Source organism: Phallusia mammillata, chromosome 3, assembly GCF_965637545.1.
Source record: "Phallusia mammillata chromosome 3, kaPhaMamm4.hap1.1, whole genome shotgun sequence".
Classification (NCBI taxonomy): Eukaryota; Metazoa; Chordata; class Ascidiacea; order Phlebobranchia; family Ascidiidae; genus Phallusia; species Phallusia mammillata.
The window spans coordinates 20,066,046-20,091,197 of record NC_137254.1 but is presented as its reverse complement, the minus strand read 5'-3'; the positions used below and the strand labels follow the sequence as shown (position 1 = coordinate 20,091,197).

Genomic DNA, 25,152 nt, shown 5'->3' with positions numbered 1-25,152 from the left:
GACGAATGAATACGACATTTTTGTTATTTCTATGGAGTATAAGTTCTAAATTCCAACACGAATCATAACTTCGCAAAACATGTTAAAAACCCTTTTACAATGGCAATTTTTGAAACTGGATGTACAGTATTTGGCATAACATTTGTAAATTTGAAAACGGAAGCCGATAAGTAGGGACAGCGCTCAGGGAATGTAAAGTTGTTAACTTAAGTAATATAAAAAGTAAATTCGTCTAAATTTTAGAAATTACGTATACAATCTGTTTTTAAATATATTGTAAAGTACTTAAGTTTGATGTGGCGTTCATGTCAATAAAAAATAAGCTAAAATGTATATGTATTACCCAATGAAAACCATCAGTGAAGTTTAGCAGGTAACATAAAGTTTTTCTCTAATATTTAAACAGATTTTGTGTAATTCTTTCAAGAACTTCTTAAATGAACTATACTAGGTCTATGTCTAATACATCTATCTAATGTGTTTTTGTAAAAAAAAAGTTTCAATGTTTGTAACTACAATCCACAGAATTCCATTTAGTCACATATAGGTTGTAAAACCATAAACATTTGGTATGCAACAGGATGACACAGTACTGGATTTTGGGGAAGAAAATGTTCCAAAGAAAAGAATTAAGCATCCAGTGGCATGTTTTTTTCACATATTTTTTCGACTCTCCGCCATTATTGTCTATTTGATGTGTGGGATCATTCAAAAAGGATTTGTTTTCAGTTTTATTGTGATCCTTTTGTTGCTTTGTGCGGACTTTTGGACTGTAAAAAATGTTTCTGGAAGATTGTTGGTGGGTCTTCGGTGGTGGAATAAAGTTGATGAAGATGGCCAAAGTCAGTGGATTTATGAATCACGAAAAGCATCCACTTTAAAAAGGCACCCAGTTCTTGCAGCAGAGTCAAGGTAGGTTTAAGCAAGTTTTTTTTATGTAGTAGAAGAAATACTTTAGCCAGCAGTTAGCAATTTTAATAATCCCAACTTAGGTTAGTAGAAAATAAATACTTGTTGTAAAAATTAAAGTTAGTTTTATATTTTACATTATGTCCCACCATATACTGGAAATAATTTATATGTATATAATGTACATGTATTCTATATACACCAGTACTTTGGCTGTAATGTTTATGATTAAATGATGAAAAATTTTTTTTAAGTACGCATTTAGGTTAGTTCAAACTACTCTAAAGGTGTGCATTTTGTTGTTGCAGGATTTTCTGGTTCGGTCTTGTTGTGTGTACACTAATTTGGGTATTTTTTTTCTTTACAACCCTCTTTACTCTCAATTTGCCATGGTTGTCAGTGGTCATCATCGCACTCATATTGAGTGGTGCAAATTTGTTTGGCTTTATTAGATGTAAATTCTCAAGTCGAAAGCAGCTTGGAAGCATGGCTACAAAGTTTATAGGTGCACAAATGTTTAAATCAATGCAGTCAGAAGAAACAAGTCATACACCACTTTCTACAGGAACATTTTAATACAAAATTGTGTTTAAGATTCTGTAAAGATAAGCAATATGCTTACAGTTTATTTCAATCATGTATACACCAGTTAGTTTTGTAGGTGCTTAATGTAATGAAACATTCAAATTTGTACATAGCAACTACCTGGAAATATAATAATAACACAAGTATTTCAATATTTAGTAATTCTAATGGTTTCGAAGTTCTTTTGTACTCAGCAACTGGATGACATGAAATAATTTGTGTACTGTATTATATTAACAGATGTTTTTTTGCGTCAATAGATGTGCAATACAAGTGCATTTTAAAGTTACATTTTGACTGTATTTAGGAGACACAGGTCAAACATGTATAAAAAAACAATGCATTACAGTAACTAAACACACTAAACCAGTGGTTCCCAACCTTTCATGGACCATGGCCCCCTTAAAGTAACTTTTTGGCCTCATGGCCCCCTTCAAGTTACCATGTAGGACCTGTGGCCCTCTTAAAATGTAGATAGCAATCTCGCGTTGGAATGCGATATTAAATTTGGCCTTAAACAGGTCTAATAGAGTAAATGAGCGTGATAAACCTCACTATAAACAAATAGTATGTGAAGTAGTCGATTAAATTTGGGAATAAATTTAAAGTGAAAATGACTTTTAGTGGGTGTTTCTTGTGAATCTATGCCCGTGCAAACATAATCTATGCCCGTGCAAACATAATCTATGCCCATGCAAACTTAAAGTCAAACATAAGACAGAAATTTCATTAATAACTCTGTTACAATAAATAAGCCAAAAAAACACGAGCCACATAAAATTCTTTGTTTTCAAAATTTTACAAACCAAACTTACAGCAGTTAGTAAACTGTTTGTAAATTAATAAAACACTTTCAAATTGGTGCTAAAACTTTCCATGGCTTTGTACCTTTATTGCACTGCATTTATTGCCTTTGCTTTGGTCGTTTTTGTCATTTACCAGTCTTTTGTAGAGCTCACCCACTTGCTGACCGGTCATGTAACCTAAAACTTTATTGAAATAAAGTTTAATTTTCTACCCCAAACTGCTTGAATTACCACGTAATGATTTGATAACCTCTTTTTCTTACTTTGTAGCATTTTTCTTTAGGCCTGGATCCCAATTTGTACTTTTAGCCATGCAGGTATACTTTTTGGTAAAAATTTCTCCAAAACTGGGCCCCCAAAGCAATTTTATACAACTTTGGTTTAAGTACATGTTTGGGGTGCAAAAAATACATAGTTTTTTATTACCCCATTCCTATAGAACCGTTTGGGGTAAAAACGAACAACAAAATATCTGAAAAAATTTAGAAGCTAGCCAAGTGGAGTCTTTTTTGTTTAATAGGTCATAGTTATGACATAACACAGAACAAAGGTCATTGACATCAAACCAGCAATAAAAATCTGCTGGAAAGTTTCTAAAGGTTGTTGAAGACTTTTTAACATGCGAATTTTTCTACTGTTGTTTCAACCTGCAGAACATTGCCTAGAAACAAAATCTGAGAATGGTTTATGGCTTATTTTTTAGGTAGAGAATAAATACATCCTATGAAAAAGAAAGCATTTAAAAAAAAATTTTGGTTTAGCTGTGAGGGTATTGTTTTTTTTACCCTAACTTCAGCAAATTTTTTTTTACCCCATTTGACTAGAATCGAAGAAGAACAAATTTGCTGGTTCATTGTAATGGTTTGTAGACATTAGAATTACAATGGACTAATGACTGGCAATAAACACAGTGTAACAAGTAGCAAACAGTTTCCCAAACCATTTTTAATGTGACTGGAGAAATTTGCCACAATGAAGTAAAACATCTGAATTAGGAGATGTAGAAAGGGCAATTTTTCTTCGATATGTAGCTAAGATCCAGGTAAGCAGAATCATTTTGTTAAAAAGACAAAACAAATATGCAGACCTTCAAGTTTTATTTTCCAATGAGGCGAAGATTATGATTAACCAAACTTAATGTCACAGTGGAACTGTCAAGATTTTAGAATGTAATATTTCAGTAAAATTGTAACAACACATGCAAGTGTTGTTAGTACAACTCTAAAAATGCACGATGTTGATAATCATTATCACTAAAAATAAGGTAGGTTCCTGTTTTTGATGCTTAATATCAACACTGAGAACATACAAGCAACTACGTCTATCTTACAAATACCTATGCTTCTAAAAAAGTTTTGAAATGTTAACAGTCAGTACGCTTTATTGAGGCAATAATAGAAAAGAGTTGAACAACTGTGTGATGGTAGTCTCTACCAACATTTTTGTGTGGTAAAGTTTACACAATGATTTAAGCATGTTGTGATGTGGCCCACAATACAAAGTATCAATTTACCCAATAAACTGTACCACACACCTGGGCAGTGTTTGAAATGAATTATATTGAATCACTCCTTGCTTCCCACAACAATCACGCATATTTTTTCAATTGACAAATATTTTACCCTGTAATTCTTGCTATTTGTAAGAGATTTACACATATAAAATGGTTCATTGAAAACGTAAGTGTATATCTCACTGACAATGTTGAATTTTGATGAACAGTTTGTGTCTACTTTTAAAACAGAATATTAAGTTTACTAATTTAACAAATTTTACTGTGATATTTACAGTGAACAGTGTTTTTTTTATGCTGAACAAACTTATGTTGGCTCACCAATAGTCACCAAACCAAAGAGAGTAAAAAATGCAACATTTTAAACTTATGGCATCTGTTTTACACAAAGTTTGCGCCTCAACAACATTCACTTAAAACATTTTGCAACCAGGTTGATTTTAAAATTTACTGATCTATAGTAGATGTATTTATTTTTGTGCAATATTACTAATATTGTCCAAAACCGCTTGGTTCTGAACACCCATTGTTCCCTTCAACCCATAAATGCATTTCAACTTTTTGTCAAACCTTTATTTTTTTACAGTTGGGTTAATAATTTTCTACTTTCATATCTTTCAATCCAAGATCTTCATTTTGTTCATCAGTTCTTTCATATTCTTCTTCTGTTAAACGAGGGTCAACTTCAGGGTGATATATGTTTTGCACAAAACTGCAATTGCCAGGGTCATCTAGAAAGTGCAATTTGTTACCAGCACAGTCTACATTTACATTGCTATTGGTTTGAATCTAATTCTCCCACACCTAAACACTTGGTTACCTAGTATAAGTGTAAAATTTTCATTTCCTGCAGCATAGTTGTCCAGCCTTTCAGCCACATTAACTATTTTTCCAGTTTTAGCACTGTCTCCTTTGCCAAATGGGTTGGAAGTAACAATCTGTAGTTTGTAACACATTGTTACAAATGCGTATCACATACATGATCTACAAATTAATTTGTACCATTTCTCGAAGATCTTGAATCATTCCTTCCACTGTTGTAAATTTGCCACTGCATGCCAGTGACTGTGTCTCCAAATCAAGCTCTGGTATTTGAAGGCCACATGTGGTGGATTTTAAAATGTCACGTGAAAGATCTTCAATGCACTTTACTTGTAAACTGTATAAAATGCAATGAAATTACTAAGCCTTTTGGGTAGTTAGAGGCATCTTTAAAATACTTACGTAATGCGCTTTCCTTTTGGTTCAAAACCGCCAGCAGTTTTGACCTCATTAGTTTTGTGTCCACATTTCTCACAATCAGTAGCCATGATGATCACTTCTTTGAAGTAAGGTATTTTAACAACCTGAGAAAACCCAAAGCATTTTTAAGTTTTACCACATTTATGACAATCCATGTCAGAACCGTCCAAAAGAGCCAGTTACAAAATAGTTGTCAACATGCCTTCATCTTGGTTTTATTGATGGCATTACAAGATGAACAATTGGTGGGAAAATGCATAACTTCCTCATTTAAATTAAGCTCCTCTGTTGTCTCAGGCAGCTGAATTGTATTATCTGGGACTTCTGTTGCATCATCTGCCTGCAACATGAATAAAAGTAAGAGTTGTATCTTTGTTTTCAATAAGAGCAGTAGACTTATCTAAAGTATCTAATTTACCTAAACAGGTGTCACTCCTTTATGAAACTGTTTTAATTATGTAAATGGTTGCAACAAATACTTACAACAAGTCCTAGCATTTTATTTTGCTCAAGAGTTCTTTTGTAAAATTCCAACTTTAAATTAGGATCATCACTGGGTGCATTGACATTTTCAACAAAGCTATTTCCTGCAGGATCATCAATTACCTTGTGAAAAAAGTTGTAAAATCAGTTAGTTCAGAACATGTTTCTAATAAGTTTGCTTGTGAAACCCAACCCATTAACAATACTACTTGGATTTGGTTCTTAAATTGGAATTCTTACCAATGTAAATGATGGGTTTTTGAGCAGGGTGTTTAATTTTTCAATGAAGTTTTCAATTTTCTCTGAATCTTCTGGGTATAGTGCCTGGAATGAAAATGGTTTATCTTTCTTTGCAAATGGTCACATCATAAAAAAATACAAACCTTGCGAATTGGTTGCTCTTGTTGCAATCCTTCTACAGTGCGCGTAATGATTCCTTCAATTGTAGATAAAGTTCCTTTTCTAGTATTCCCAGGGATTTCCAAATCAACCTCCGCTATTTGGACAGTTGCACTTTCAGAAGTAACAACTTGGCGATTTAAATCCTACACCACAGTAGATGTTCCAAATTTTTAGGTGTGCGAAATAGTAAATAAGTTGGTGAACAAAATAATTGTCCCTGCACCAATTTACATGTGAATTAATACGCTGCAATAGGAACTCAAGTTCAGAAAGACAAATTAGTGAAAGCACAAAACGTTTTGTTTTTGTTTTTTCAATTTAACCATACCTTTAAAACTGTAGTAATTCTTTTCTTATTATTGAAATCTCCTTTCAAGTAAAACGACCGCGACGATTCAGGGTCATTAAAATCAGATCAAGAAAATTCAGTGTGAAAAACCACTAAATCTGTCACTATATTTTATTTGTTTTATCAAAACAAATGCATTTCGCTATAAAAAGCATCATCAGATTCTATTTGAATAAGACACTGATGAAGTCCATGTATAGTGTTCCTAAGTATATATATATATCTTTATACAAATCAGTAAGTCAAAAGATAATAAAACATTGAGTGGCTGTTAATGTTTCAAGAAACTGTTTGGCTGCTTACGATTGTAAGTAACAAAACATAAAAGAACAATTAAACAAACACTAAAGCAACAAGCATCATCAGGTTACCTTGTTTTTTACTACTTTTAATGTATGGCGACACCCCTTCTCTTGTATGATCCCAGCGGGCTGAACTTCACTGTTGGAACAAAAACAATGTGGACACGAAAATGAACTCACAATAACCTCCCGAAAGAAGGGAATTTCAACTAAAAGTAGCCTTGTTGTTCCCTTAAACAAAACATTTCAATTAAAACAAGAAATTTTTTTAACAAAAAAAAAAACTATATATATAACCTACCTCCTCCTGACAACGTGGATTTGGACACATACTGGAAATTTCGGTGATTCCAGTGTCATCACCAGAGATTGGTTGAAAAACTGAGGGACTTTCGATGGAGTTTTTGTCTTCCATGTTTTTACTTACAAAGGTACGTTAACGGTTAACATACAAGTTCCACCACTGACCAAATTAGATAAACTTTACACGTGCTGCTGCCAACAGCTGATGTCATAAGGTAAAGCTACTACACAGTAACTCACAGACAGGCCTGCTATTTTCCAAAAAGTGGCGCAACGGAGCTAGGCTTTAACCGTTGCTTTAACTCTGACATAAGCAATAATTGCTGACTCAGCAGATTGCTGAGCAATTAGCAATTGTTATTTGGACGACGGCGGAATTCACTTCCGAATAAAGGTTTCACATAAATTCAAATCCGATAGGTCAACAACAAGGTTTAAACACGTGCTTACCGGTCACTAAATGTACAAGTCACACAATGGACGATTCAGTTTTTAAACAGCATAATTTTCCTCTGCGTTACACAAAAACAAACATAATTGACCAGTTAAAAAAGCATGCACACGCTGTAAGTTCTAGTCACCAGACATGGGGCCATTCGTATTCGAATGCATTCGAATACAGGTTTTGGCACCTTCGTGCTGTATTCGAATGATTTTGGCTTTCGTTCGATAGTCCATGAATACAATTCGAATAGTTGAAGTTAACTTTTGAACCAACAATTCATGAATACAAAAACTTGAGTAAATTTATTCGAATACAATTCGAATTGTTGTAGGTTTTTGCCAACCTAAGAATTTGCAAATTCGAATACACGATATTTTTTACGAATACAATTCGAATTGTTGTCGGCCTTCGGAAAGGTAACAATTCGTAAAATCGAATACATCACTACATTTGTACGAATACCATTCGAATTGTTGTCAACCTGTGGCTACGTAACAATTCGCAAAATCGAATACATGACTACATTTTTACGAATACAATTCGAATTGTTGTCAGCCTTTGACAACGTAAGATACGTAAAATCGAATACATGACTACATTTTTACGAATACAATTCGAATTGTCGATTACCTCCAGACTAGAAGTAGTCGAGAATATTTTGCTATATTTTTGCCAAATAGATTCGAATACAATTCAAATTGGCAGTGAATGTGACCTGATTTGACAAGTTTTTGTTTATGTTACGAAACAATGACATATAGAAGTTTAATTGTGACGTTACATAAATGGAATTGTGTTACAAAGCTTGCAACATTGGGTTGTTCTCAGCACATAGTCATTGTTTTGTGTAGAAAAACAAATGCAAATCTTAATTAGCAACTCCATTGTAACGTAATGGTTATTACGCAATAATTTAAATGTTGAACATGTTTCTTTTTATTTCATTTTTACTTTCACATCGAGTAGGCATACTGGAGAAAAGGGGTTGGGGGAAGTCGTTTTAAAAATTCTATGGAAACCACCGATGGAACTGATAGAACTGAACGTAAAGCAAGAAAACGTTACGACACAAATGTGATGGAATGTATTGGAACGTTTTGTATGAATTAAGAAACTGTTTTTTTATATTATTATAACCTTGTTATTTAGTAGGCAACCTGTATCTAATTTGTATTTGCATATTGTGACATCATTGCGTTTTTAAAAATGTTATGACGCATCAAATTTTACAAATTAAAAAACTCCCCTCCAATAATTGCAATGGATTTGCGCCCCTAGTTAGTGCTGTCGACTAATGGGCTCTCGATAACAATGCTTCTTGTGTACTGTCATTTATTTTTGTGTTTCGATGTTACATTGCTGAGGGCACCAATTTTATTAAAAAACAAGACTAGCAAAGTTGCACGAATCAAGTTGCTTTAGAGTTGGGTTGATTTTCTGGCATATTTGTGTGGATAAATAATATGTCAATCACCAAACATTTTCAGATTGAGAACAGTTCTAAGCCGTGACCTTTTAAATACATAAAAAACGAAACAGTTATGTACAAACAGGTACATCGCATTCGTCCCAAAGTTGATGAGCACTTGTTGTGAAACACCAGAGTATTGGAAAACGGGCGGTTCGGCAATAATTGTGAGCGCCCAAACCATGTTGAGGATAGTTAAAAGATTTTCTAAAAATGGAACGCAATATTTTTTTTATCAACACATTAAACATTTGAGACGATTAGGCTACACTAAGACACATTTGTTATCGGTACACAAAACCATTAAAGCTTTATTGCGCGCAAACATAGAGTCTGGACAATTTCCTACTAGGCTAAACCACAGAAAAAGATGATAGCTTATCTTTTATATTTTAGTTGACACTCACATTGATTTTTTTAAGACTCACATTAGGTGCGCATGGGGTGAGTTATAGTCCCATCTTTGACAGGTAAATCCCTTCTTGGTTGTCGACTTCCCGCCCCGATAAGATGCGGGATCATTTATCATCTGACATCCAATCGGTGGAGGAGTGGGCGACGGATCTGAATTACAGTTATTGTGTTTGATTTACAGCCCTTTGCAAAACCTTTTTTTGTAAGTTAGTTACGAAACGTTTAAACATATCATTTAAAGTTCTCAAACTAACATGTGTTTTAGTCTGCTTTCAATATTTGTTTTGATCAACAGAGCTTTTGTGGGCTTGAAATTAGGCCGATTATCTTTAAACAAAGGTTGCCCGAATTAGGCCCCTAAGTTGGTAAAAAGTGCGACAAAATGATGCCGAGTGTCAAAACCTAACTATAGCCTGTTTTACTGAAACTCAATCCCGACCGCACCCACCTGGAACCCGAACCCGACCCAAAAGCCCGGCTCTACTTACAACGTGAATTGCTTTAGCTTCTGCAGTACCAAACAGTTTAATGTTTCGGTAAAAAAATGTGATTTCCTGACCTGGATGGCATTCTGGGACGTCACACGGCGCTTTTATGGTGGCATACGACAGCACATAGCACCACGGCCAAGGATCTTCAGACTCTGGAGCACGACAATAGTTTTCAGCTAGCCCGGCTTTTTCGATAATATCCAGTGATCTGTGAAAAATGATTGTTGCAAAACCAACGACGTGTATAGATGCACTTATGGCAACACGTTGCGCTCAAACATGAGTGACGTATGACTACATAGTTTAAATTAAAATAATTTTGAAGAATTTAATCAAAAAAATCCACAATTTCAAAATTTCCTGTAGACTACTGTTTAATCTTATTGAAGATTCCTATTGCATTAATTACCTATAATTGTGTGGATGGGGATGAAGTGTGTCCCAACGTTGGCATTTTATTCCACTGTATGTCGTTGATATATTTCCCCTGTACAAGCTGGCATTCCCCACAAAAGCACAACCTGATTCGTTAACTGTAGGTGGTGTAACTGGAGCAGTTGTAGGCGGAGGCAATGGTCCTGCACACAGTTCACCAATTGTTATGTAGATTTATATCAGCGTAGCATAAAACTTCGTTTCACGAGTAAACGCAACATTTTGCCTGCAATGTCGTTTTTGGGGAAAGATTTAACTTTTAAAAAAGTGACCACAATCTGGGAACACCTGAATAAAAAGCCAACAACAGCATCAACAGCTGTTGCTTAGAACAAATTACTAGTTAAAACTATTGTTATGATGAAAAAAAAAAACTGAATTCTTATCCTGCTGCAGCAGTTACCTGTAGTTAAGCAGGGCTGTCGATTGCATCGTTTTGTCTTCACAACACGCCCCCTACATTCTCCTTGTCCTATGACACCCCCTATACACTTACGCAATCGATATTTCATCCCACCATCGCATGAAGCAGAACACGACGAAAATTTAGAATAATTTGACCAGACCGCTTCTGAAAATACATTTATTTAGGGATACATATTTAATTATTTACTTCAGGGGTCGGCAACCTATTTTTAATACGGACCGTTTTTTAAACTGAAATATTATCGCGGACCGGCCTTCAAAAAACTGCTAATTTTTAGCAATGAAAAGACCTAAAATATTTTATCATCCTCGGGATACATGGGCAAAAAGTTTTGAAGCATTTAACCTGAACCTTATACGGCCAGGTAACGAACTCGTCGGCCTGACGGTTGCCGACCACTGATTCACATGACACCCAGATAAGATTTACAGTTAAAAAACCTGATTTAGTGTTTAAAGCTTTGGTCGCACAAACCTTCATTGCAGGATGGAACTGAGCAGTTTTCTCTTGTTTCCTTGTCCACGAAACAATAGGGAACAGATTTTAATTCCGGATTTCTGCAGAAATTTTTTCTCAATCGAGCTTTCGGATAGTCCGCACGTTTTCTAAAACAGACGTTAACATTTGTTTGAGTCCAGTTACATTAAAATAGGGTTTATTTGTGTATTTAAGGCAATTTTCGCTAGCTTGAATTGTGCAAGGGAGATTTTCAAATTGTCGCCCGGGACTTCAACAAAAAAGAAAAAACATTGTTATGATATTAATGTAAATCGAACATCTCCGTTTGTCTCCACTTTTTGCAGGTTTTTCCGGTTGACGAAACGGAAATTGTTCCTTTGTAACTGTTGTTGTCCGTTTTGTCGAAACATCCATTCCCTTCATCTTAATACATTAGAAATAAATGTAATCACAGAACAGCCACGTGTTTAGACCTAATTTGATATACTGACATATTGGACAGTCTTTGTTTTTGCAGGGTGATTTTTCAAAAACTGTGCCGTTGCAAATGCTGGTTGAACACTTTCGTACCCGATATCGATGTCCAATCCCACAAGCTTTGGTACATTCTGACCAGTCACCCCAACTTTTCCATTTTCCTGTGTCAAATTATTGCCTAACAAATCACATCGAAAATTCCTTTCACCGAGACAAACTGAACCGAAAGATATTCAAACTATGTTGCTTTAATCAAAAACATAAATCAAAACATCAAGTCTGTTTATAGTATTCCTAAGTATAGTGCTTTAAAATAAATTGCAATACACATTCGCATTTCTGTTCAGTATACAAAGGCTGATTTATTCATATTTTAAAACAGCAATAACTTTCTTGAACAATTGTAACTTATGATTTACATCCAGGCACCAAAGCGTGCACGCGTGTTTTGATATTTGTAAACCCTGGTGCTTAATTAAAATCAGATTTGTGTTTGTTGGGGTCAATATATGAGGCATCACTTTCAAATCAGACATTTCTTTAATAAAGGAGTGTACATTTTTTATCACATGCTATATAGAGTCTCCTGTAATATGTAAAGATCTTGTGGGATTGGGCCTTTTTTGCATCGGTGCAATTTTCCGTGACACCAAGAAATACGTCGCACTAACGGCACGAATGGATTTAGTTTCTTAATTGCGCAAAGTACCCAACTTGGTCCCGTGCTATATGTACCTCCCTTAGATTAGACTGTGGATGCCTAAATTCTTGTCAGACATATGTGGTGTATATGCAATTTTCGAAAGTTTCTTACCGTAAACGATAGAAAGAGGCATAGAATGGCACGGTTTTGCTTCATAATAGGTTCCAGGACATGTTGACGATCCTTCAGTGCCGCCGAAGCATTTCCGCGTTCTGATTTAGCGAAACAAGTATCATGGTTATCGGGTTTACCAGAAATATCTTTGTCATTATCGGTGTTTATAGTGTTTTAATCACATCAAGAGGTTCAAAATGATTTCCAACCTGTTTGTAACTTGTTATCAAACAATAATTCGTGCTGATATTATTGTGTTCACTTTTAGCTTTGCTTAAAATTACATCCATTACATTACCTATATTGGTATCCATCACCACAAGTTTGACTACACTCAGACCAGTTGCCAAAATCAGTCCAAAAGCCTGGCAGACCACCAAACGGAATGGGATTTTTTACAGGTTGTACTGCAAATCATATGATCCAAACATTGCATGATGAACAAACAAGATTTGTAACACAACACGTAACATAACAATGTAGGGAAATGCAGAACGCAAATAACTTGATTATACCTGGGTTTGGGCATGTCGGGACTTTACAATGCTCCCATCTTATGTTGGGATCAGTTGTGTAACACCAAGGTCCACCGCTGTCTGTCGTGGGGTTGCGACAAAAGTTATTTTCAAGCCCAGCACCGGTTAGCAATGTTGGAGTGCTATTAATTGATAGAACAATTCTTTTAAAGCCATTTAAAAAGTGATATCTATTTGAACCTTTTGTGTATCAAATGCTGTATTTTAACACATGTATTGTAATATTCATTCATTTTTTTTCTACAAACGTTCCACGAAACGTACGTTGTGGCTTAAAGATACGACATAGGTTTTGGCAAACAAATAATAGCGATAAAAAATATGCACAAAAGATTGAAGTTGTGTACTAACTAGGATGGAATATGTGGCTTGTTCGCGTCCCATCGTTGACAAGTTTTCCCACCAACGGTAATAGAGATTTTACCACGATAACTATAACCTCGGTCAATTGGGTGATAGCAGTCGCTGGTTTGGGGAATACCCCGTGTTCCATTGCATGAATACATCGCATTCAGTTGTTTCTCATCCTCCAACGACAATGCGCTTCGCTGTACATCAAATGGCTGTTCGTTAGTCCTGCATGTACAAATAGGTTGTGGTTTACTTTTTCTCACTTTGTTATGTCGTAACACAGTCCAATGGTAAAAGTTATGTTACTTTCATGACTTAAAGTTGCCAAAATCTGGGACAACTAAAAGGAAAAACCATATGTTACAAAGAGTCATTTTCAGAATTTTGTTTGACGATTGATAACAGAAATTTCACTGACTTTTTTCCGCATTACCTATTAAGTATCGTTGCCTGTCCATTGTTGGTAAATGAAAATGACGAATAATGCATGACTGATTTAAAGTCATAGGATGAGTTGAACGAAACCAGATCAATTTCTCGTTTCTTAAAAAAGTTTCTCTCAGTACCTGCAACAGAAAAATACGGGAATATTCCCCACAGGTCCGGGTATAACCTAGTAAATCTTTTCTTATTAATTGAATCACCCCCATCAAGTAAAGCAACTGCGACGATTCAGGGTCTTTAAAATCAGATTAAGAAAATTCAGCGTGAAAACCACGCTGAATTTGTTTCACGCTGAATTTTCTACGTCCGGGTATATTAAGCTGCTGCAACAGAATAGTTGTGTTGTGTAAAATGATTTATTTCTGTGGGGTTTTGAAAGGTTGCCTCGGCTGTTGTAGTCAGCCTTTAAAGTGGTGATTGATCTTCATTTAATAAATACTAGCAAACACTTAGCTTTTGCGCAGTTCAAAGATTATGAATAATTGAACGGAAAATACATTTTTGGCCTTGGCAGCGACGATGCAACTTCTTCTTAATTGTTCTAGTAGATGATGACAAAAAATAAGGGGGAGGGGGATCTAGAACAACCCCTCTAGCCGCTAAATAAAAAATTCAGCGCTTTACGCCCCTTTGTGAAAGTAAATCTCCCGGGAGGTATCGTGTCAGGAGCTCTCCTGTCCTTACAGTTTACGTAACATTCCTATTATGAGAAACAAGGTGTCTTTGAAAAGGTACGAACGATACAGTATAATTTAACAAACTAATTCCAAAAATTAAACTTTTTTGATTTCAGGTTATCCGTGAAACGGTAAAGCTTTTCCAAAATTGAATTTCATGAAAATTGCTGTGCCACTTTCGGACGAAATGATTGCGAGCGGGTATTTATGCGTTGTTAGCCAAACGACATGTGAAGTTACAAAACAGGCGAGCCAAAAGTATTTTCATGTCACCCAACTTTTGATCGCGGCACATACTCAGGATAACACTGTTATATCGACATCGTACCTGAACGAACATTATCCCACACGATTTTTACGTAATCGTCCCGGTCAGATCGACTTTGTTCATGCCAAAATCCAAGTGCATGCAAACATTCATGAAGCGCTGTTCCCACACTGCCACATCCTAAGCCTATCGAAATCTAACAGAAAAAACGGTAATTAATTACCAGTAAAATCCTGAAAGCATTTTAATCACCTCGATTATAATAGAAACACCAAATCATATTATCTCTGTTTGTTATTTAGGCTACAATACCTGTTGGACACCACCAGTTCTTCCGATGTACGAGTAACAACCACGTCCATTAATAAACACAATAATGTCAGTATCACCAGACACGGCCGGTTCGAATTTGAAACAAGTTAAAGCATTTATCACCGACAAAGCTTTGTTGATCACCAATTTTCTACCTGTTAGCTTTTCTGGTGCAAAACAAATAAAAACAATTTTGTGTGCGTGTAGGTTTCTTTAATGAAAGTGTTACCTAGATTTGACGAATAGTAAAACGGGACCCTGTAAAAGTCTTCTTGTTTTTGATTTGTCCATCTCGGTTCCACAGAACCAGCTCTTGATGTAAGACCAGTGATTTGCTCCTGCACCCAGTTTTCTGTTTCAGCTGCACAACATTTTGTCAAACAATTATTTTTTTCGCAGTAATGACAAAACACGTCACACACGCAACCAGATTTTTTTGAAGCGGAAAATCCTTATTAAGACGTATTAAGAATGTAAAGTAACTTGCGTAAACCTACTTGTAAGGACAACATCGTCCATAAGGTCATTACATTTCCACAGACAATTGATCGAATCAAATTCAGGATGACCATACTGACAGGTATTTTCTGGTGCATTTTCCTCTTCTATAGGACACATTTGTGAAAGTTTTCCTAAAAACCATGTCAGATAAAACGGAAACTGTTAAGCTTATGTAAAATTAGGTTTTGCGCGCGCTTGTGAAACAGCTGGCTTGAAATTGTTCGTGTCGTGTTTTCTTTAAAGCAAAAAATCAACAACAAAATATGCAATCTTTGTGCAATTCGTTTTAGACAGGATTGAATAAAATAAAAATAATTCTGTTGTCTTTATTCACCGATAAGAATCAACAAATAACTAACATTTTGCCACAGGTTGTAAAAATAAGACAAATACTTTTTGAAACAAATATATACTTACCCGCAGCCAATGAGGTCATCAACACAATTAATCCAAGACTTGACATCATTGTTTTTGTAGTTGTTGATAAAACACTTTTTGCAAAATCCTAATTCTATTTGCAGTTTACGAAGAGTTGTGTGATTTGAGTGGCATATAATTTATGATGACCCAGCCGGATATTGATTCAGATTGATGCATAAATGCAACGGATGTTGCCCATGATATAGCTTAAAACTTTACTTTATTTATCACTCCATGAACCAGCATAGCAACCGGATGCTTGTTTGCCATATTTTTAATATTTTTTTCGTTTCCATATGAGTCTTCTGCATTTAAGTTTGAAGTACTTGAACAATGTGTGTCATATCCACATTACATGTTTTGGTTTTTTGGGGGGATTATTACATTTGAAGTGTCTTCTAGCGTAAGCCTTATCAAGCACTGAACGACGCCATCACACTCTCTAAACACCATTACCAGCCAAAAATGGCATTTTGAAACATTCAATAAACTGAAATTAGTAGTCTACTATCACAACCAGTGGTGGGATTGAAATTTTTTGTCAACCGGTTCTATCACAAAAGTCATACTTTTCAGCCGGTTCTGTTGCAAAAAGTCCATTGACAGTAACCAGAAATGCTAACCGGTTCGCTGATCTCATAAAATTTAGTGAGACGGTTCTATAGAACCGGTGCGAACCGGCTGAATTCCCCCACTGATCACAACTATAGCTACAACGAGCTGTGAAAGTGAAAAAGGAAAACAATGCAATGAAAAACGGACTCATTAGGAAGAGAAACCATTATTAAAACATAACCTTGAAATGATTGTTTACAATTTTACTTATATTATCGTATTACAAGCTGCGTGTGTTGTTCCCTATACTTACTATTTACAAAACACAAACATTTTATTACGTGTGCACATTGTTATAGTTATAAAGTTGTACATTTTAACGTCATTTTAAGGCAACAGAAAATAGGAAGATTGTGTTTGGCAGTGCCGGATTAAGGGTCTGCTGGCCTGTAGGCACATTTTATAAGTGGCCCGAAAATCAGGGTTGTCAACTAAAAATTAGAATGATCAGTGTTGCCAAATCATTGTCACAAAGAAAAGAGGCCTGGATTTTGACTGGCCTGTAGGCACGTGCCTATGTTGCCTAATGGTTAACTGGTGTTTGGTTTGTGGGGAGAAAACTAAAAATAAAAGTTTCATGACGTTCCCGAGAGAGAACTGATTTTTTTTTCTGTAGTGGAAAAGCCTTGTTTTAAAGGCTCGTGCGATAAAGTAAGACACAGCAGTTACAGTGTACGATCAGAGTAAACATCATTTTTACAATAACTGCAAGGCAAATAACAAGCATTTTTTTTATCTTATTTTAAATCGTTTTTGCAGAAAGTTTTTGATTTTGCCTAAAGATCAACGGAAGAATATGTTTATGTTTATTGTTTATTTCTGTTTAATGTCAATTGCTCGAAGCCAAAGAGAATGTCCACCTTCTGACTCAAAAGTCCAGATCTGTGCTCCAATAGGGTCCTTTCCGGATAGCTTGAACCTTGGATGTAAGTTGTAATAACCAGATTCATATCGAAATCGTGTTTTTTATCGACTATAATACTGACAAGTGAAGACCTATTTTGGTTTTACTGAATTTTCGTTTGGACTAAAATTGACTTTTTGTGCGATCAATCTATAAATTACTAAAAATTGTAATCTATTCGTGGTAACGTCTACGAACTGCTGGCATCGATTGTATATTTGGTTGATATTCTGACATATAAATGATTTACAACATGGAATATCGTACCAAAAATGTTTCGTGGATACGTGCTTATATTATACCCCTTAGTTTCAATATGTAGGCTAATCGTTAACACAAAAGTTTTAGTTATACTTTCGGTGGCAATAATTTGAATTCATGATAGAAATTTGTTTATGTGCGATTCCGAAAAAAACAAACAATATGTATTTGTATACTGTGTTGACAAAAAGATGACTTTCCAGCCAAGACTGCAGATGCAGCATCTTTAAAAAAAGTGGTTGGAAAAATTGATTCAAGGCTTACTATCGTGGAGCAACGTATTATAACCGGAAACATCGGCACATCGCACAGTAAGAAAACTGTATATGACATGTTATCTTTATGGTGGGTTTATTTTAAGTTCTTTTTTGATTGTCGTTGTAACAGGTTGTCCACTAAGTCGCTACCTACTGCCGAGGCGTGATCAGAACCAGGATTTTGTGCGATACCGTCCTTACTTTCCTAAACTTTTGACAGCAACCGCATGTGGCTGGGTGAACGTCACTGATACAAGGCACGATTATTCCATAATGAGCTACGCGACTTCGCCCCATGCCAACGAATTCTTGCTGTTTTATCGCGTTCACACATCAGCTCTGTCACTTCACGTTGGAGATCAAGCAGTCGACCTGTTTGTGACGATACCACAATCAACTATGGTAAAAAAGATATGTTTGGGTCTCGTTTCATTATCAATGTGAAAAAAATCAGTTAAAAAGCAATGTTTACTTAAGTTTAAATTGGCATTTTCTACTCTCAAGTATAGTTTAGCCGTCGACCTTACTCCACATGCAGTTAGCCTGTTTGTGTTGACTTGGAAGTGCGTGAACAAAAACAAATGCAAAACAAGTTCACCACAAATAATTTTTTCGTCAGTAATTCCTTCGGGTATTTTACTAATTTTAATATCAGCGGCAAAAGCTTGAGAAATCTCAAGAGACAAAGACATGTTGAAACTTTTTTGAGCGCGACAAGCCGCAAAACCACAGGGAGTTTTCTTTACTTGTTTTTGTCGTCAAAAGTTTCTCATGACCTTTAATTCCCACATGTGTTCTTACTCCATGAAGTTTCACAAAATGATAAACAGTATATACGTTCGTGTATTTTGAATTGGCTAAGCCATGTCCACGTGACTCTGAATCATTGCGTGATTTAAATATGTTTTAGCTAATAGTAAAACTGGTACTTTTTTCGTGAATCAAAATTACGGCAGCATTAGTTGTTTAAAATGTAGACCTATTTTATTTAAGCTTATATGTCAAAGCCTATAGCGTCTCGGAGCACCACAAATTAAAATCTTTACGTTACCTCCGCAATTCTTTTAAATTACAGACACACGTTTGTGCATGGTTCGATTCACGATCCAACCAACTTGGTGTGTATATTAATGGCGTCGAAACATCTGCTGGCTACCCTGGTCGTCCTATTGCTGGTGGTGGATCATTAATACTCGGACAGGATCAGGACAGAGTTAATCAAGAAGGGTTGGATCCTAACCAGTCAATGAGGTATTGGTTTAACTCTAAACGTCAAGCACACTCCTTTTAGTGCGATTGTGTCGCTATGTTTTCTTTCCCCAAACGAAATAAACAAACTCAACTTAAAGCCGTTGCTAAACCTATGTGCAACTGTGTTGAGCTGAGTTTGTTTCGCTTTTCAAACGGAAATACAGAGATACAATTGCACTAGTAGAATATAAAAAAAACTTGACAAACTCATGAACCGTAAGGCACTTATATCGTTCGAATTAAGCACTGCAGTATGAAATTATGCAGTTAACCCCTTACAATATTAAAATTGTTTATGAAGTAATAAAGGCAAATTTTATATTATTTTAGAACCAGTGTTTCATACCGGAACGGAACGAAACCAACTAACGTTATTCGTTCTGAGCAAATTATTTATTTCGTTATTACGTTCTGGACCGATATTTTCATTTCGTTCCGGTCTGACCGAAATAAATTTATAACGGTATTTCGGTCTTAACAAAAGAACATTTCTTTGTTGTCTTTACAACGATTAAGTGAAAAAAGAAAGAAAGTTGCAACACACAAGAATTATTGTCGGTAGTTGTTACGTCACATAACATTTGTCAATGATGGTCAAACGGATGTAGATTGCAGGGGCTAATTTTTTATCACAGCTTAACGGCGCGAAATTGTTATCAATTGTTTCATGTCAAATGTCCAGAACGAAATACCGGAAAAAATACCGGTATTTCGTTCCGTTCCGGTATTTTGAATATTTTTTATTTCGGTATTTCGTTCCGGTACCTGAGCCAAAAATTTTTTATTTCGTTCCGGTATAACGTTCCGTTCCGTACCGGTATGAAACACTGTTTAGAACCAAAATATAGTCCAATAGAACATTAAATATCTGGCGCTATTATGACTTTTGTCTTTCTCAAAAATGCATATTTTTACCGAAATGCAGTTAAACTATATACGGTTTATAAAAAATAATTGTAGTGGGTCAGTGGACAACTTCATGATTTGGCCGAGGAAACTAACAGCGGATGAAGTGGGCAAAATGCTGAGTCTTTGCCAGTGTCCATCTGATTTCATCTTGGCTATGACTTTGGAAAAAGTGGAGTTTTGGGGTCAGTCAACCTATGAAGTACAATCTGTATGCCCGACTATTTGAAATGCATTTTTACGTGTTGGTTGCATGTTTTACGTGTTTTTCTCTCTATTTTGCCATGTATAGCCCACCTGTAATAAATTGCATGTTTTCGCGCAATGGTTTATTACCTATATTATGTGCAAAATACCAACAATTGGCTAAAACAAACGTAACAAAATGAGACATGCAAGTTAGTTCTTGAAAGTAAGTAAAATTAAATGAGCTAGTTTTGTAGTGGTAATATTTTTGCCAAAAGAGAGACAATTTTGGATATTTGTTAGCTCGTTCTTTGTAAGATGTAGGGTATTTAACCTATAACTTCAAAAATGCGTTGAGCATGGAAAGTGTTGTTAAAGAAAATTGCCAAAGAACCGTGTCAAAAAGACTCATGCGTGGGAGACAATAGAAAAAAAATACAAGGAAGGCCTTAGACCAGGGGCGTGCAACATACGGCCAGCGGCCCACAGTCCAGGCCGCCAAGCTATTGAGTGTGGCCCCCACCAACACACCGATTAAGATAAAAAATGCAATTTTTGAATACGCTTAGGTGCGAATAGGCTTACGAGAACTTTTTTGTGAACAAGTAGGTCAACTTGAAATCATTGCTAGTTTTTTTTAATTTGGTGCCAAATATAACGGGGAAATTTGTAGCTAATGCTGAACATGCATTCCATACAATAAGTTGCATATTTATTAAAGTTCTTTGTTCAACTAGTGCAAAGTTATACAAATTAGTCGTTTTTTATACATATAACATACAAGAGACTCCAATGAAACAAAGTTTAACAGAGTTGTACATTCATATAAAGGACTTTTCTAATGTGATGCTGTATGGCCTGAAACAAGTTAGAAATCAGCATTAATACTATTGGAAAATGAAGTCAGATTGATCTATACTTTTTTAATGTTTCTTCCTACAATTTCTGAGGGTTTAACAGTTCCCAACAAACAAATTCATACATTTGGTATGTCTAAACTCGACGCAAACAACTGCTGCCAACAAATTAATTCAGATTTTTTCTGAAGAACAGACAAACAGTCCAAAAAATACTTTATATTGAACAGTTAACCGGCCTCATGTTTGTATATCACTTTACAGTAACCGCACCATATCGTTTTTGCGCAAAGTTAAAAACCTTGAATGCGATTTGGTTCAGCAACCATGTAATGTTACGCCTTTGCGAATCGAAAACGTGACGTCACAAAATGCGCATCAACAATACGATTCGATTTGCTCATGCAAAAAGAAAACAACAACAGAACCGTAAACATGGGCGCCAGCACATAGGAGCATGAGAGGGCACTTGACCCCTTGGAATTTCAAAATATCCCAAAATTACAATATTTTCTCGAAAAACTTGTTGACTGAAAAAGGATAATGCTCTAAGAAGGGAAGTTGATACAGTCAAAGCAAATGTTTAAACAAACGCCTTTAACGATGCCTGCTTTGTTTATACCAGGGGTGCACAACCTTTTTGGAAAGACGGCCGCATCGCAGATCTTTATTTCACCAACGGCCGCCAATTACCTGCTTGTTTTTGTTTTTAAATTTATTATGTGAAAATAGGGCTTGTCCCACATACATAAACCATCTAATGGCGTCCAAAAAGCCCTGAACTTGATCCACAGATTGAGCTAAACAGTCTGACGACCAGTCTGAGCTGTTTATGCGTCATAATCTATATTGTGACGCAAAAAGGTGACTGTTTATTTGCATTGTTTGCATACAATAGGCGTATGTAAAGTGTGATGCACGGGGTTTCTAGGCTGGTAATGTCTTTTTCAGTCTTACAAAATCTATTTAGTGCAGTTTGAAAGTCAAAATATTTAGCAAAAGAGTTGTTTTTACGTCACGGCCGCCAGTGCATATATTTTAATAAACATGTTCACGGCCGCACAAAATCGTCTATTCGGCCGCAGGTTGTGCACCCCTGGTTTATGCCTATCTTAATTGTGTTGTTTCCATAGCCGTTTTGCTTTTTCTGCTTCTCCAACGTGCAAAATGTTACTCAGTTGCGTGACTGTGCGGGGATTTTTTTTATCGTTGACGCAGTTCTACTGCAAATATTTTATGCCATGTGTACATAATTACTTGATACAGAAATATATTCCTGCCAGTGTGAATGTGTCAAAATTTGCCCCCTGGGAAAAAAATCTGCCGGCGTCCATAAGACAAACTAATAAGACAGACAACGCTAGTTTAGATATTCATCGACTTTTCTGTTCTGTTTTTTTTTTCATTCTTCAGATATTTCGACAAGTGCCCCCTTTAGCCCCTGCGTGTCGGCGGCTATTCGTTTTTGGCCGAAATTAAATCTTTTACGTACACACAATAAACGTTCTGGCATGTTAACAATTGTATGGAAGATGCTTCTGATAGGCAAAACGCGTCGTTATGATCGTGAACTTTCACATTGTAAATATCCTTAACACTGCGTTATAATTAACATCGCGTAGTAAGTTATTCGTTTATGAAGGCAGTACTACTTAGTCCATCCCAACCTAGTCGCCTGAATATTCTGTTGGGTCGCCTGTTTTTGTGACAATAAATAAATTTACTCTTTGACTTTGTTTCGTAGAGTTATTCTTTCCCCAGGGCTTTAAATCTGGGTTCTTCAGCGGGGATGAGCGATGGTGACAGTTTTTAAAGTTGGGGAGCGATTTCAACTGATCGTACACATATTTAACCTTGCAAGAACGGTGAAACATAGCTAACTTTATCTTACAAGCAGATTTTGTGCTTTTTTGTGATTTCGAGAGCAAGATTAGGCATTCAATTTGCCACATGGAAACTTTATTTAGGCTAATGTATCGGTTATACTTTTTAAATACAACGGTAACAAATTTGTTCCTTGAAATAGCGTTTCCCTAACTGCGAAGTATTTGTATCATTTAATTTGGTAAATGTAGTGTAATTTGATGTTGAATGTATAGGATTCTCCTCTACCGAGTAATGCCCCATTGTTTTCAACAAAAGAAGGGTATTGTTTGCGCATAAACCTAAAAGTATTTTGTCTATGATGTAACAAACTGCTTTAAATTGTTGCCCAAAAATAATTTTAAGACAACTTGGCGTGATAATGGCAAATTCTTTTTGTGACGTCGTATTGGCTGATAATTCTTTGAGCCAGATCTTAAGCTTGGGTTAAATCGATTTTTTTTTGTCAAAAAACGATAGTGTTTCTTTGATTTTTCAATTTTCCAAACTTGTGTAATAATTTTCGTTAAGCTTTCCTGATTTAGAGAAAATAAAATACAACCAACATAGTAAGAGTTACGCATGTCTATGGGTGGCGAGAAACCACAAAACAACATTTTGGGAAGTATTTGGGTCGCTTCAAAAAAAGGTTGGGGACCACTGACTTAGTCCACTCTCGAGGAAAGATAAATCACGCTCTAGGTAGGAGCGCATAAGGTACACAAAGTTTAAAGGCAAAACATTTTTCGCAGCGGACAAATAACATTAAAAATGACGCACAAGGGTCATATAACCTAAAAACTGTAACGTAGCACGGTTTAATGCGTGGAGTACGTAATAAACTACTACGTGTGACGTAATAAACTACTACGTTAACTTAACTTTTTTCGAAAATACTGCGAACATTTGGTTTCGGCTAGAACAGTGGTTCTTAACCTTTTTGGTGTGGTTTCCCACTAAATTCAATCCCCAACTTCGAATTTCCCACGTTATTTTTATACTGATGTTTTGTGCCGTACAAAGCCGGGTTCGACCCTCGGGCCCGAGTTTGGTTACCTGACTTAGATAATTTCCCTCTGAAAACATTAAATATCCCACTAAAATTGAATTTCCCACCGGTTAAGAACCACTGGGCTAGAACTTAAATATGACGATTCGATGCATCAAAACAATAGTAAGCTCCACGATGGATTTTACGGTAGCAAGAATAGAACCTTTTGTGCTGACTTCAAGTACATCTCTGGTACTAATCCCTTTTTTCTTTACCTAAGGTGGGCTATATTTCACACCACTGGTGCAAAATATTTTTAACTTGTATGGTCATATTTTGTACGGATGACATCAGTGCAATCGATGAAACATGCTGACAACTTGGGTGCCGACAGAACGGCTTGGGCGTCCTTTTCCAAGAGAGGGCAAGTATGACACTTGTGTACGATATCAAACAACTATGTTCATTTAGGCATAAATAAGTGCTGAACAATTGAAACTTAAAACACTCCACGGTGTGAAACGCGTCCTATTCACGCTTTTTAATTCATCAGGTTTTTCCACAATATATGATAAATTTAAGGTACATTGAAATTCGAAACAGGGCAAGTGTCCCCTCTTGTCCTTAGGTGCCGATCCATGACTAACGAAGTCATATAAGTAAATAAGTGCCATCCAGAAATAGGTTGCTTTTAAAATAAGGACACATTGAAGTTTTCTAACAGAAAAGTGACTGAAAACGTTTTAAATCCACAACAACCTTCTATGCCACTCAGGGGTAACCAAACTTTTTTCATGGCGGGCCGGATAAAATTTTAAAAAAGGCGAGGGCCACATAGGTTACAAGCCCTATCACAGCGCCGTTCCAAACGTGTCTGCTAAGCGCCTTTGTGGGACCAAGAAGAGTGCAATCTGATTCATGGTGCTACCGTCAAATAGTAAAATTGCGTTAAAAATATGAAATCTCCTATTTGCAAACGTCATTTATTTAATCACAATTAATCGTAGAAAGGCGTATGCTCGCGCACAATAATGAAAGCATTGTAGGCTACTTTTAGTAGCCTATTATCTGTCTAGCAAATAGCCTGTGGATCGTTTTATGCGTTCTGTGAATAGGCTCTGAGGTGAACTTTATCCTACATGTTTTCGCAGAAATACTGTTTTTTTAACTTGTCTTTTAACAGTTAACTCAAGCATTAGTTTTTCGCAAGTAATATACATTACAC

At 35.9% G+C, this 25,152-nt stretch overlaps 3 protein-coding genes across 4 annotated transcripts; 2 read left to right on the top strand and 1 right to left on the bottom strand.

Moving 5' to 3' along the window:
• The first annotated feature begins 258 nt into the window (after positions 1–258).
• On the top strand, positions 259–1,783 carry LOC145218472 (Golgi apparatus membrane protein TVP23 homolog B-like). Its single transcript, XM_080085878.1, has 3 exons — positions 259–373; positions 526–912; positions 1,218–1,783. Exons 2-3 carry the CDS (start codon positions 572–574, stop codon positions 1,483–1,485), a joined length of 609 nt encoding a protein of 202 aa, XP_079942004.1. The 5' UTR covers positions 259–373; positions 526–571; the 3' UTR covers positions 1,486–1,783.
• Positions 1,784–3,663: 1,880 nt separating this feature from the next.
• LOC145218471 (zinc finger protein ZPR1-like) lies at positions 3,664–7,158 on the bottom strand. 2 transcript variants are annotated; one of them, XM_080085876.1, is made up of 10 exons: positions 6,893–7,158; positions 6,661–6,822; positions 5,922–6,083; positions 5,779–5,862; positions 5,539–5,661; positions 5,258–5,395; positions 5,038–5,159; positions 4,816–4,972; positions 4,634–4,751; positions 3,664–4,544 (listed from the first exon to the last, which is right to left on the bottom strand). In XM_080085876.1, exons 1-10 carry the CDS (start codon positions 7,004–7,006, stop codon positions 4,405–4,407), a joined length of 1,320 nt encoding a protein of 439 aa, XP_079942002.1. In that variant the 5' UTR covers positions 7,007–7,158; the 3' UTR covers positions 3,664–4,404. The 2 variants fall into 2 exon arrangements, with proteins under 2 accessions (XP_079942002.1, XP_079942003.1); XM_080085877.1 differs by lacking the exon at positions 4,634–4,751 and having other exon boundaries at positions 4,372–4,544; positions 6,893–7,151.
• A 10,119-nt stretch (positions 7,159–17,277) lies between these two features.
• On the top strand, positions 17,278–20,319 carry LOC145219798 (neuronal pentraxin-1-like). Its single transcript, XM_080087108.1, has 5 exons — positions 17,278–17,377; positions 17,808–17,927; positions 18,004–18,275; positions 18,949–19,124; positions 20,085–20,319. Exons 1-5 carry the CDS (start codon positions 17,278–17,280, stop codon positions 20,257–20,259), a joined length of 843 nt encoding a protein of 280 aa, XP_079943234.1. The 3' UTR covers positions 20,260–20,319.
• Positions 20,320–25,152: the final 4,833 nt, after the last annotated feature.